Here is a 14,431-nt window from a genome sequence, read left to right on the forward strand (position 1 = left end):
GACAGCAGTTCAGTGAACCTCACAGGAAGGACTATGGCTGAAGTCATTTTGATATGCTGATGGGAAAAAGCATGAGCAATCCCAGCTAACTGAAACAGGAGGAAACTGTTTGCCTGGCTACCAGTGTAAACACGGGCCACCCGAGACAGCCTTAGAGTTATCCAAATGATTTAGCAACAGCTTTCCTCTTCCTGTTTCATACCCTCCAGACCATCATACCCAAACAGGTGAAAGCAATAGTGGAAAATCTGTTCCTTCCTTCACTGTGAATTGTTTCATGGTTATTTTCCACTCCTAGGTTGGTAAATTGCTGGAGTTCACAAAAAGGGGAAAGTGATGGTGGAATAGCAAGACTAAAAGCAGGTCACAGACAYGTAGGTGGCAGAATAGTTTCAGCAAAAGTGAGGAAGGAGATAAAGAAGTCCCCTTAAAGATGTTACTGAATGTAGGAGCTCACCCAGCCCAGCAATCATCATCCCTGAGTCCAAATATATCTTCCTCACTTCCCTCCTTATCATTGCTATCTGCAAGATCAAATTGGCTTTGAAAACAAGCAACAAAAGGAAGAAATGTGAASAGCCAGAAGCTCAGGTCACACAGTTCCACTGTAAATCCCCTCTAAGGATGGTCTAGAACTTACAGCAGCTGGAAGCATCATTCACTGTGGCCACTTCAGAAAACCTCATGCCAGACTTGGCCACTGCATAGATTCGACTCTCCTGAAACAATAAGACCGTTAACAGCAATGGTCAGACAGAAACACCATCCCTGCAAAAATAACACTCGTGTCACAGAATCTCATAATACTTTGGACAGGAAGGAAGGACCCTTCAAGAAAAACTGATTCATTCCACCAGATGTTGGGTGAATGATCAACAGTAGGGAAGTCTGTCTGTGTGAGATTCCCTGAATCACAACAGAATTGGCTTATAGGTGCTATAGAGATGATATCCACAGACTGGACATCTATGTCAGTAAGTGACAGCATCACAGCTTAGAAAAGTTGCCTTTTCTCTTTTACGAACAAAGCATTAAAATGAATCAAAAAAGCCTTAAGTAAGGGCAGCCTATAAACAGTCTACAGAATCACCAATATCCCATGCTCTGGTAAGTAAAGGGAAGCAATTCCTGGAATGATTCGAGTAAGCCTGGGCCTCAGTGATAACGACATATGGGGCTTTCAGTTCAAAGGATCTCCAAATGCTTCACAAATGATAAAAATTCACAGGGAGGGGGAGACTTCAACCYGTAACTAATACAGTGTTATGACCAAGAAATCAACCAGTCTAAAATGGATAAAAATCAAAGCTAGATATCTGAATCCTCTTGCTGCTTCTTAAAACATACTAAAACCAGTCAAGCACTATCAGATAACAGGTATAAAACATACACATGAAATTACCAGCAGATCGTAAAAGTCAAGCACACCAACACAAGATATGACAGAACTGGTATTTTCTGAACATGTATGCATTAGGACTCAGTCTGTAATGAAATATTACGCACAGTTTTTTCCACAGAAACTTCCTATTCAGGGCTCATAATGGACATTTCTTACTGAGTAATCTGCTATTTAATTTTCTACTTGTCCTTGATTGTTTGATACATTTAAATACGCGCTACTTAGATATACAACTCTAGTCTGAAGATAATAGATTTTCTCATGAGCTTTCATGTGGTGTTCCTGACGAYAGTATTGCAAAGCTTTGTAAACATTAATCTCCAGAAGGAACATGGATGGGTGCGATCTCCATTTTCCAGAAGAGAAACTCAGGCCTAGATTCTTTAAAGTATCCACTATCTTAAGAGTACTTATTTTGAGATGTGCAAGACCTGACTTTTCAGAAAACTTAGCATCATGTAACATTGTTTGTGAGGAAACACAACTGAATAGCAGTCAAGTGCTCAGCACCTCTCTAATCAAATCTACTTGCTTAACTCAAGTTGGACATTCAGAAAGCATGTGTGTGGAGATGATGACCACCTRTGAGTTAGTCCAGCTTAAGGGACTGGAAAAACCTTACACAGGAACTCTAGATCAGAGAAAGGGATAGCAAACAATCTAAGGTGCAATTCCTTTCTTCCAAATGAGTCCATCGCTCATGACACCTTTCTGACTTCTGCAACAAATAAAACAGAGATCTTGAAAACAGTATTCCCTTTTATTACACTATCCAGCTTCACCTCCACAAGAATTCCATAACATGCTCAATGAAGCAGGATTCATTTGAAAAAGGATTGAAATCTGCATCACAAAGGATACGTGCAAAGATCACAGATRAAATTAATTTTTCATAGAAAAACATTAGAAAACACGAAGATTAACACTGAGTAATTGATTTGCACCTTCAATAAACCACCTGTTTGTCTGTGCCTTTAAAAACGCACACTGAAAATAACTGAACTGCCTCCTGTGACATTATACTGATTTCTGTAGAGTTCATCAGTTGGATAACATGCTAGCAAACAACCCAACCATTCGAACTAACAAGTAATTGAGGGTGATAAGAATAGACTGTGGTTTCTCACATGAAACAAGCAACGGAAGGACATGTACACAAACTTCACCTGTGGGTTTTACGTATTTTCCCGATAGAAGACAAATACCAAGAGATAGGAATGCTGAGATCTAGTCCATATATGTATGCTACCATTCACAGCTTCTTCTGACCTTGAGATGACTTGGTCCAGGCCTTTCACATGCACTTATGACACATATTTTCAGTTGAACTAAGGATGAACTTTTAACCATAATGCAGCACCTCTTGACTTTCATTTTTATTTCTCACTATGTTTTTGAGTACTACTCTCTTTCACAGATTTTTTTTCTTTTCTTATAAAAAAAACAAAACAAAACAAAAGAATTCTCATTGGAACTAGCATGCCCCATGATCTGGGACTAGYAGACTAACTGGTTCAGTAACGTGACTTATATCACCAGGAAACAATCAGCCGAAACAAAGGAGAGTTCAAGCCTAGCTACTGAACAATACTAAACGATGGACAGCCCCTCTCTTACCGTCACCCTTGCATTTCTTACCCACGATGGGAATCTGTGCAGTGGTGGTGTGGGAGGTTTGCCTCCTGGGTTGAATACATCAGCCTCAGAACTCACAGCTTCATTTTGCCCTGCAGATGAGTGTTTGACATCCTCACATGTTCCAGCTTCTTCTCGCACCTGGCCACCTTCTGTTTCCATCTCCTCCCGTACCCCATCATCATCAATGTCTGTCTCCTCCACTTGCCCATGGCAGACTGGAGAAGCTGTTATGGGCTGGAAGGTGCCAGTCTCTAAGCTCATTATGCAATGGGAAGAACCAGCTCCTGGCTGTGGCTGGCTGTAATGTCTCTTGGCTAGTTGGATACTGTCTCTTGGTGTACTGGTAGTCCGTGTTTTTGGAAGGGTCATACTATTGCCAACGCCATATTCCTTCCCTGGACAGAYAGGATGTGCTGAAACAGATGATGTTGATACTACCAGGGATGGCTCAGCAGTTTGGAGATGTCTCTCAAGGCTGCTCATTATTTCTCTTGAGGAAGTGGAGTCCAGCCGGTGGGACCGGAACCTGGCACTCAGTTCATCAGAGGAGCAGGCTCTATCCAAAGCCACTTGTTTCAACGTGCTCACAGAGCTATGATTTCCCTCCAAGGAAGTCTGGAAAGTCAAAGCCTCAAGGATTCTTGTGGGCTCGGCCGGAGGGTCCAGTGACGTGGGATCAGAGCACCCTAAACTATACTTGGAGCTTATGACAGGGAATATGTCTTTCTCTGTGGAGAGACTCCAGCTTGATGGGTCAGTCATGAGTCTCAGCGYGCTGTGGGAAAGCAGAGATTTATCCTCTCCATCCTCAGTAAAGGTGTCATCAGCAAGGACTAAATTTGCTGCAGAGAGGACACATTTTGTAGATCCTGTCTGACATGCTTGTTTGAAACCAGGTGCAAGGAGCATAGATTTCTGCTCTGTTTTCTCAGGGAAAGAAGCCTGTGGTATTCTGGGCTCCACAGAATTATAGCTCCAGAGAGATTCAAAGTGAGGAATGCTGGTCATATCTACAGTGGAGGAAAACATATGGTTAGGGCATTCAAATGCTTTACTGTCTAAAATGTTACTTGCTGGAATAAATTGCTCATGCTGGTTTTATTTCAATAACAACCATATTGGTATAGCCAGTGGAGAGACCCCTGCCAGGTTAGGATTCCACAGCATGGAAAAGAGATGGCTAGGAACAGCTATAACAAAAGTGTATATTATTGGGAATGGTACAGACAAGATGAAAAGGAAACGATTAATCACTATTTCTTACAAAAGTGGAATTAAGGGATGCTTAATGAAATGATCAAGCAGTATGTTTAAAATCTTCAGAAGGAAGTTTTTTTTTTTTCTCCACAGAAGTATTTTTTTCTACAGAAACTATAGAACTACTTCACCAGAAAAAGTCTACCTGGCCACTGCTTGGCATGGTTCCTTTGACTTCAATGGACCTAAACTGATTTAAACCAGTAAATGAGCTGGTATGGTTCCTCCCAATCCAAGGGGTTAGATAAGGCTCCCACATATGTATGGAAAACTTCCTAACCATCAAACTGACCACAGAGTTTACTCTCCTTTAAAGAATATCCCCAGAKCTTTGTGCAACCATTTGGTGCTATATGACTTTCTCCGCAAGTTTTATAACAGTTAGTTATACGTTTTTGTTGTAAAACCTTTCTTTTCTGTTTATTTTCTCTCTATCCCTTCAGTTGGTATATTAGAAGATAAGATGAAGGGCCTGTCTTGACTACTGTTTTGTGCCCATATAGTACCTATACTCTGTTCTCTTACTTTTTTCCTTTTCCCTAATGACTAGATTTAAAAAATGTATCAACTCTACAGGTTCTGCTGAATAGTAACATTCAAGTATGGAGAAGTGTGGATAAAACGTGTTGGAGTAGCAGAGGAAGCTATTTATCAGAGACATCAATGCTGAAGCCACGTGCCTCCTCTGTGCCTCTTGCCCTACGGCAAGTTCCTGTGGTATCCTTGTAACCAGTAAATTGAGACATTTCCCCAGAAGATGGTACAGAATTTGTTTTTACATTATAAAGGAATATTTTTGGTAATAAATATTCTTTGTGTACACAGAGCTTTTCAGACAAATGAATACCACAAGTTCTTCCTGAAGACAGTAAGCACAGACAGGTTGAGCTGGTTTATTTCGGTCATGTAAAAGTCCTTCTTCGGAACAAAACTCAGGCCTTCTGCTTCCCAGTATTAAGTTTAGGCAAGAATGTACAAGTAGCCTAATGCCAACCTCACTTTTGTGGAATTGGAATAGAGCCCCAAAAAAAGAAAAAAATTWAAAAAAAAAAAAGAGGAAACCTTAGGGAGTGGCCATGCCTTCAGTCTCATCCGAATAGCACGGTGCACCTGTGTCAGAGCTCCTGCAAGACTGCCAAAGAAGATTCAGAAGCAAAGCTCCCTAACTCTCTCTAGGCCAGGCACACCAGGGCTTCACCCTTTCTGTTAATGCAGGCCCCAAAAATCTAGAACTCTTGTCATTTTAATTTTCTGTTGTAAAAAACCCTCCATTCTATTTCTTCATGTCTAATCTTCTCAGACATTCTTTTCTAGATGTATAGCAAAATCCTGAAATTCTAGATGTGTATCATCTCCTGCAGGATATGATCATCAATCATTTCAGGTAGTTTAACTGATCTTGGCTTTTATACATTGTCTTACTGAAGAGAATCAAGTCTTTAGACACTTTGGAAACTGCATAAACATGGCTGATTGTGATTCTATATGGCTATCACTGAAAATGCTGCCTGAATATCCAGCTCTAYAGGCATTGCTTAACCACTCTATAACAGCTTTACAAAGACGTAAAAGCAAATTGAAGATGCAAAGCAATAGAGGGAAGGCCAAACACAAGCATCAATCACTGTTGATTGTAGAGAGCACGAAAACCACTTTTAGAAACATAGCTGAGGAAAACAGGAGGAAAAGACAACCGTCAGTGCCTGACCTTGGCTCTCAAGGCACAAGGAACTGAATGTTAACAAAATTATTCCTAGCACCAAATCCTGGCACACATTCTTCCCTCTCCCCGAGGTAAATCATTAGCACAGACCAAGAAAAAGGCCATTCATTTTAAACATTACTGGAATTAATTTTAAATATTACTGCTATGCTTGCAGCTTCCTAGATGTGACGGGAAACAAAGCAGATGAAGCTGTTACTATTAGCATGGCAAGCAAAAGGAGATTTGTCACTTTGCAGGGGCCTCTGAATTTAGCCTGGCACATTGAGACTAGTGAGGGATAAGTGGACAGGGCAGAGCTGTTTACTACCCAGGGAGTTGGGACTCAGGGAACACTTAATACCAGATTATTAACGCAGCTTACCAGCCATTCTCTTTCTGTAAGCAGCCAGAGCCAGAGGGGATAAGAAAAAACCCACTCGCAAAGCATTTAGTTAGAAACATGGTGGGATTTAGAAGGAATTTTGCCCTATTGCCTTGTTGTGGAAGGAAGGGAATGCCAGAACTAAGCGTCTGCAGGGAGAATTGCCCCCTGCCTGCWTGTCCAGTGAAGTTCTGGGAAACTAGCTCACATTGCATGACTAAACCTAGCTCATTAAAAAAAAAAAGGAAGAAGAAATGGTAAAGAGAGAATTTCCTCTTAAAAATGAGTTGTGATGAAAGGTGCTGATTGCAGRTCCTGGAGACCAAAGTCCTCCATCTATCTACCAAACAAGAACTGCAAAAGCACAAAAGCCATAAACTGCTTTCTCCACCCCAACCTGGTAGTACAGAAGAACCCAGCTTCTAAAGGCAGAACAGACAGCTGCTGCTTTGGCCTATTTAGTCTGTAGTTACTCAGCTCAAATGCCAGCAGAGATGACAATTCTTTGAGAATGAGGACACTTTGCATGTGGAGGTAGAGTGAAATTCCTCAGGGACTTGTATCCTGCACCACTGATGTCAGTGGAGATTTTYGCTATGGATTTCAGTAAATGCTTTTAGTTCAGGAGCTAAGTGTTTTATTTCAGTGGCAAGAACAGACTCTCAAAAAAGGGGTCTGTGCACAATCCCTGATGGATATCAACTAAGAGCTTTTCAGATAGGTAAGCAATAATATTCCCGTCTTTAAAATGCACCCCTGAGGAATGGAGCAATTCTGCTGTTTGMTCACTGTTGCAAGTGCTAAGCTGCAGCACAGTTAAGATTACAACCCTGGAATCCTGACTTCCATTCTTGTGGTGAAGACTACAATGCCAGGTGAACGCGTTTACCTTGCAATGTATCCTGAAGGGCTTCAATTTGCTCCGTCAGCCTCTGATTACAGTTTCTCAGATGGTAATTTTCTAGCTCAAGCTATGAAACAACAATAATAAAAACTGAAAAATAACGTAAAAAGGGTATGTGTTCGACTCCTCAGAACAGGTCTTTTTCTTTACTCACATTCACATGTCAGAATAGGAAAGGAAAAAGAATGGATGAAGTTTACCCGAAGCCCTGGAATTCTCCTCCTCYGCAGCTCCACTGGAACACTGACCTACACTTTGCCACACTATCTCAAACAGCCTCTGTAAACATTATTCATACTCCTAACACAAGTCTTTTAATTTACTTCTCTACTACTTTTAACTTTCTTCTCTACTACTGTTTATTATTTACAAAATGTTTATCATTACCATTTCAGAAATAACTGTTACGAAAAAGGCAATCAARTAACTATAAGCCAGGAGCAGCATTTTTCCCTTCACCTCATGTGTGGTAAGAGAGGATCCCCTTTATCCAGAGCATCAAATATAAAAATAGTAAGGGTGCATCTAAATCAGCAATTAGTGCACAAGAGTGATTCTTTGCAACTTTGCCTTATGCCTTTGCTTTGACCCTTTTGGCACCCACTCTTAAACATAGCAATGGTGCATCCAAAGATATTCCCTTCCTAATTGAACTAAGGTTGCAACTGCACCTGTAGTGCTATCTAGAGCAACCTATCTATTTGCAATGTGGATGTGAAGTCCTTCAGCTACCAGTGCTCTACCTGTGCACGGTGTACACCTAGAATCAGCATCTGCCATGTGCTTCATTGCCAGTAAAAGACACAATGTGGATTTATGGTCCTGGATCCACAGAAGGTCACACTAAGTCAAACCCCATCCTTCCTTTGTGCTGCACCGGTCAATAATGTAGACACACCCTAAGTAAACTCACATAGGAGAAAGAAATAGAAGCAAATTCAATGTCTAGGCAATCTAAGGAGATTAAAAAATTACATCTCCAAACAATAAATGCCCACAAAGACTACTTCTCTTTGCTGGCTCCAGCAAATCCCCTTTCTGATATAAACTGGGAAATCTATGGCTTGACTTGGAAAGGAGAGAAAGACTGGACAGTCCCACTCACAGATCTGGGATACTACGGCATCTTTAAAACCGGGTGTTGACYCAGTGCTATCTCTCAGCTACTCTAGAAGGTATTGAATTGGGCCCRGACAGACGCATAGGTCCATAGGACAGATAAAAAGGAAGAGGCTACACATGACAGAATGCTGGGTAGGAGGAAAACAACATTGGTCAAGGATGGCAAATTAAGGAAGAGCAAAGGAAAAAGCAGTTGTGTCACAGCTGCTTTCACAGAAAGAGGGACAGAAACTGCACCCAGAGAAGAAGGTAGAGGCAAATAAAAATTGGGGGAAAATCACCTCTGCCTGGTAAATGAGACAGTAACTTTCTTCAGAGACTGCTTTTGGCATTAGCAACTTAGCAGTCATTTGTATTTTGCCCAAAGCAATCAATAGGTCTCAGTCACAGAGACAACTCTAACCCTACAGTTGAGTGTGTGCAGTGCCAAGCAGGCTGAAGGCCTCTGTGGCAGACTGACTTTCTGCCCTCAGACTGTTGTCTCTAGGCAGGAGGCCACCAGCAGCGCAGCCACTGCACCTACCTAAAACGCCTTGAAACCTGGCAGGAGGCTGAAGACTCACCTCTCTCAGTTTAAAAGTTACCCACTCTTTGATCTTGGCAGCTTTCTCTTGAACAAGTTTTGCTTCCTCAGTCCTCAACTGTTTCTGTGCCAAAAAAAGATTAAATGCATTAGGATAGTACAGTTAACAGTGTTTTCAGTAAGCTACTGCATCAGGAGTGACTTATACACTGAAGCTTCCATTCCAGGCCTAAGATTTAAGGCTGCTTTTTTGGATACGGCTGCCCACCTGTCCTCTGAAAATTAAGCTATTTAATTTGTCTTACATGGTCCCTGGAGTTACTTTTAGAAGATTGTTTCAAGAGTTTATTGTGGAATGGCAAAATCCAGCCTGGGTGATGACTACCCACTACTCCCCTCCCAGAGTTTCATTTRTATATGGTCTCTAACTTTTCCTGTTCTAGATGGTTTTGCAGTGTTGCTGCTTGCTGTCGAGCAGTTGCAGTGTCCCGTCCCCCTGACTCTTTGCTGGCTGAAGTTAATAAAGAATTAAGTGGCGCCTATATGTGATTTATAAAACCTTCTAATGCTTCCAAGCAAAAGGGATTCAATAGCTGCAGCTCAGGTGTTGAGGGCAGATATTAAAGGGCATGAGTTTGGAAACTAATGCCAACATTATATTTGTAACACACACAATATTCTCACTGAGAAAGTAAATTTTTTTTTAAAAAAAAAWCTAAGCAGACTCAGGAGGGAAAAAAAAAAAAAAAAGCACCAAACTTCCAAACTTGACCATGAAAGACCACAGGGCCCGCTAGCAGGTTTTAGAAGGTGTAAGTGGCTGTATGTTTACATATCCTTTAAAACAGGTTTTAGTCTACACAAAGGCTTTATGGAAATACTGTGATTTGCACAATCAACATTTTTCCCTAAGTATCTGCTTAGGCAATGTTGCTACATCATTTTTTGCAGCTGTGTTTTCTCAGCTGTATTTTCTTCTTTTCTGTGCATTTCCTTCAAAAGACACTAGATAGATTGATTCCGTGATCACTTGAAGCCTTCTGTTCATCTCCTGTGTGGATTCAGGAGAAGGAATGTCACTGAAAGGTCATCTGCCTACAAAGTGATTTAAACAACTACAAGGATAAGTCAGTTCTAGAAGCAAGGGAAAGAGGGGAATATATTCTGTATGCCACATTTAGTCTTTGATTTCTCTAATTAAATGGACAACAAACGTAATAGTTGCTTGGTTGTTTTCTCTGCCATACTGGTTTTGCTGATGTGAACATATATTTCCAATTAAGATAATAATAATAATAACAACACCACCACCACCTTTTTTCCCCCCTTATACCAAAGGGCACAAGTTCACTTAAAGAATGACATACAAATACAGAGTAGATTGCAGTAAATTCCCCACACATCACTTTTAATCATCACATGCTATTCATCATCACAACTGTACATTTAAAAGTTCTTATTCAAATATACTTGCTGACTTTAAAATAGACCTTGGCAACATTACGGCCAGCAGTAACATTTGTAGTTGAGCATAATGAAATAAAAGTAATCAGATCTCATGCTTCATGAGAAGAATTTATTTAGTTTTTCCTCATTGGATATGGCTGTGTGCTGCTAATGATCAGGTACCAATTAGCCTTTGCTGGAATCAGAATATCAGACTTGACAGACCACTGGGCTGAAATGATCTGGCAAATGTAGTGGGTTTATCATAGTTCTCTGAATAACTGTGACGTGGTAATGTCTTTGAATCTCCAATGACTTGGGCAGATTAGGGACCTAGTGGTAAAAGATTCAGAATATTGTTACGCCACACAGTGCAGAGCAATGCCAAGATTTCATTCAKGGTCCTGAAGTAGAAGAGCCACATTATCACAGTGTTGTCACAGGGCTTTATAAGCCCTGCCTCTCAGCAGAACCAGTTCACTCAGGCACAACACCGTAGATGCAGTTATTGTGCTCTGAAGTCCAGAAGCAGTTAGGGATTCTTTGTATCCCATGTTATTGTGTGGTGCAGACATGACCTCAGGGTCCTCTTATTAATGTCCTGAACTCTACAGTTCTCCACAACACACTGGAAGTAGACATGGTGCCAATATTGAAGCAGCTCTTAAAGACCAGCTTGAATTCCCACTCTCCCTTTCCATTCTGAAATTAAACTGGTGACTTTGGGATGAATTGTTTCTTGCCTGAAATTGTCAAGCTTCCACTTCCACCTCTAGAATCTCTTTTTGCCCCCTGCTGATAGAATAGTGACATTTCTGCCAGAAACATCTTTTTCTCATCTGTTTCTTGATTTTAATCATATCACACATCACTTCTGAGTAAATGAGAATTTCTTCTGTCTTTGACCGAAAAAGCTGCTTCCAGACCTTGATCATTACTGTAGCTCCTTTCGAACCCCTTCTTTCTCTTCCAATATGCAGAAACAATGCACAGACYCTGTCTACATTATGCCGGAACAAGTCGGCCCCAGGAAGTGCTCAGAAACCCAGACTATTAGAGAGAGCGATGCCTGGTCTCCACACTGTACCTGGCCTCAAGAAGTTCAGACATCATTCTAGCTTGCCCTTTAAGCAGGTGTAAATTAGTTAAATGTAAAGTGCAAATCAAACAATAAAGTAATTTCTTACGTAAAATTCTGATGAGCTACTTTCTTTTTAATGGAAATTATTTACTTAGTAATGTGTAAGGTTAACTGAGTCCTTATGCTATACACAAGGCCACAGCAGAAGACCTTCACCTAAACTGAAATATAAGGCCTGGTGCAGGTATGGCTCTTTTCTTCTACCAAGTGAGAATGCAAGCAACTAAGAACTAGCCATATGGAAAAATAGCAGATATTTTATAATTAACACATCTGGCTTGCTAAAGAATTGCTAAAGACGGGGAGAGATCCCTTGCTGAGAAGCAGCATATGGCGAGTCAAAGCGGGCCATGGAATGACTTTGCAGACGTACTGCTAGGAAGACAAGAAGCTGAATAGAGGCTTTTGTCTTGAAGAAGAAAGGAAAGAGAGCATCTTCCATCAACCATGGCATCATTTTACAGCTGATCTGGAGACAACTCAGATGGTAATACATAACAATGCAGACCTAAGCTGTATCTTTGAACCGTACATTACAGAGTCCCTCTGGCTCATGAAACTGCAGTTCTCCCCATAGAAGATGTCTTTACCTGTTTTGCCAACTGTGTCTCCAATCTGTTGATCAGGACTTCCTTCCCCTGCACTGTGCCCATCAGCTCCTGGTATTTCCTGTACAGAGTACCCTCCGATTCACTGGTTTTCATGTTGGCTAGTTTCATCTTCTCTTCCATAACTCTGATCTGTAAGGATAATCAGAGGGAGATCAAAACCAAAACAATGCAAATTAAGGAGCTGCTTGTTTAGTGCAAGACCCTGACTGACTGAGAACATTTCTAGGTTCTATATTTGTTAAATCAGGAAAGGAAGGGAAAAAAAAAATTAAGTCAGTTTTAATTTTCATATACGTGAAAATAATGTAACTTTCATATACTGAAAATAACATTAACTTGCAATGCTGAGGCAGTAAAGGATACAAAGTGAACTGTGAACTGAAACACAGTGGAGTGTAAAATATTTATCCATTATTGGTAAAGGAGACAATTTAAGTACCATAGTCTATATAAATATATGGATACAGTACAACACATTTTCCTCCTTTGCAATACCATGGACCACTTTTTACCCCACGCAGTATCAGGCTATACACCACAAAATCCTGGCTATTTGTTTCATGTCAAGAGTACTATAGGGAAATGTATTGAACAACTCCGTCCTCTTACGATCCTCAGCTTTAACAATGTTTTGGCAGCTTCTGGTTTTCTGATAAATGGTAACTTATTAGCAGGTCTAGAGATAACATGTTATATATTCTGAAAGCTTTGCCCATCTTGGAGCTCCTGCCAGCGCCAACAGTAGCTCATATCAACAGGAAAACACTATCCTAAATGTTCCTTCTCTAAAGACAAGGTTTCAGTGCTCTAAAATCTAGCTGTTTATGAAGTCTAACAAGTTTTTAAGTGAATACTGAGAACTTCTTCACTTTCTCCCAAATCAGTGTGTCCCAATACCCCAGTTTCTCTGCTTTACCATTACCTCATCCTATTGCAATGTGTTACAAGACTTCACCTCTAAAGGTGACTAAATTTCCTCCAGCTTAACTCAAATGCACTAATTGCAGCATTTGATGATGGATAAATACCCAGTTCCAGCACACCCCAAAGTGACTGATTCTGCAAAGAATTCTGAGACCAATTCCAGATGCCATTAGCTTGGCATGAGCATGGAGCCAGAAGGCAGAATGCAGGCAATGACCTGCACAGACTCTGCGTGAGAGAGTTGTTCACGCTCGGTTGGGCGGCCTACACCTCACTTACAGGAGCTGTGTTTTGTCTTCCTGTCTGTCTGCATTAGACAGAGAGGCAAACTGCCTCTTCCTCGTACTGAATCAGAAAGGCAGACACCCAACATCCAAGCCAGAACACTAAGCCTGCTGAGTCGGATGTGTTTTCATTAGAGTTTAGGGTGATTATAGTAAAAAGAAATAGCCCCTCCTTTCTGTCTGATGCCCAAATGCTGACTCTGTGCTGGAGGCTCACAGTGGGGACTGCAAACATGTGATTTCTTTAATTGAGGTTGGCAGCTGCAGGGAGCCCATTGAATTAGCAATCCAAACCCCAAGTCTCCTGGAGTGAAAGATAATAAGGGATTTTATACTCAATATGGAGCCCTTTCATTTGTCAGCCGCTTCTCATTCATGCTGAACAAACCTGTTTACTGAAGGAGATGCCCCTGCTCCTTATGCTGTCACTTCTTCAGACTGCCAGACAGAAATGAAGCATTTCTTTAGCAACACTTTTTTTCTGGATGTGGATAAGACTGCAAGAAAGGCAGAGATGCTGCAGCTTTGAGGGCTGATCTAGTCTCCAGAAATTGCCAACAGCATGGCTGCAGAACTGCTAGCGGCAGGTGAGTGCATGCAACCTTCAGAATAACCTTTATTTCTGTAAGGGCATCCCTCGCACATCTCCCCAGCCAAGCTCGTCATTGTCCATGCTCTGACAATTTGACTTAGTCTCCATCTGCTCCAAAACAGCTAATGGATTTTGCAGACACACCCTACCTGTTTTACAGAACCTACCCTACTTGTAGGCAAGTCCTCACCAGTACTCTTTCTTGTTTGTTTTCTGAGGACCCAGTAGGCAGCTCTCTGTACTTTAATTCTGAGGTACAACATCCTCTTCCTTTTCCACAATCAACTGTGCCACCACTTCACAGTTCATTTGCTTCTCTATTGTAAATGAGGAGGAAAAGGCTATGAAGCTGAGAGGCAGATACAACGTGCTAGCTTTCATATAGGGTTAAACCTATTCAGAAACCTGCTCATAGCTCAGGCTCAAAGACTGGGAACCACAAACAGAAAAATCACTTCATGACTATAAATCAGTGCTTCTCTAGTAGGGCACAACACTGC

General features: G+C 41.2%; 1 protein-coding gene across 1 annotated transcript in view; it reads right to left on the reverse strand.

Annotated features, from left to right (window-relative positions):
* The window catches only part of PLEKHH1 (pleckstrin homology, MyTH4 and FERM domain containing H1), a 50,968-nt gene that overhangs the window by 23,113 nt on the left and 13,424 nt on the right, over positions 1-14,431 (reverse strand). Inside the window, exons 4-8 of the mRNA XM_085323373.1 lie at positions 12,111-12,260; positions 8,974-9,057; positions 7,274-7,355; positions 3,041-4,050; positions 641-719 (exon numbers count right to left, since the gene is read on the reverse strand). Coding sequence (XP_085179499.1) covers positions 641-719; positions 3,041-4,050; positions 7,274-7,355; positions 8,974-9,057; positions 12,111-12,260 — 1,405 coding nt within the window. The remainder of the gene's footprint in view (positions 1-640; positions 720-3,040; positions 4,051-7,273; positions 7,356-8,973; positions 9,058-12,110; positions 12,261-14,431) is intronic.

The sequence above is a fragment of the Rhea americana genome, unplaced genomic scaffold, assembly GCF_003343005.1.
Source record: "Rhea americana isolate MKP2758 unplaced genomic scaffold, rheAme1 scaffold_84, whole genome shotgun sequence".
NCBI classification, from domain to species: domain Eukaryota; kingdom Metazoa; phylum Chordata; class Aves; order Rheiformes; family Rheidae; genus Rhea; species Rhea americana.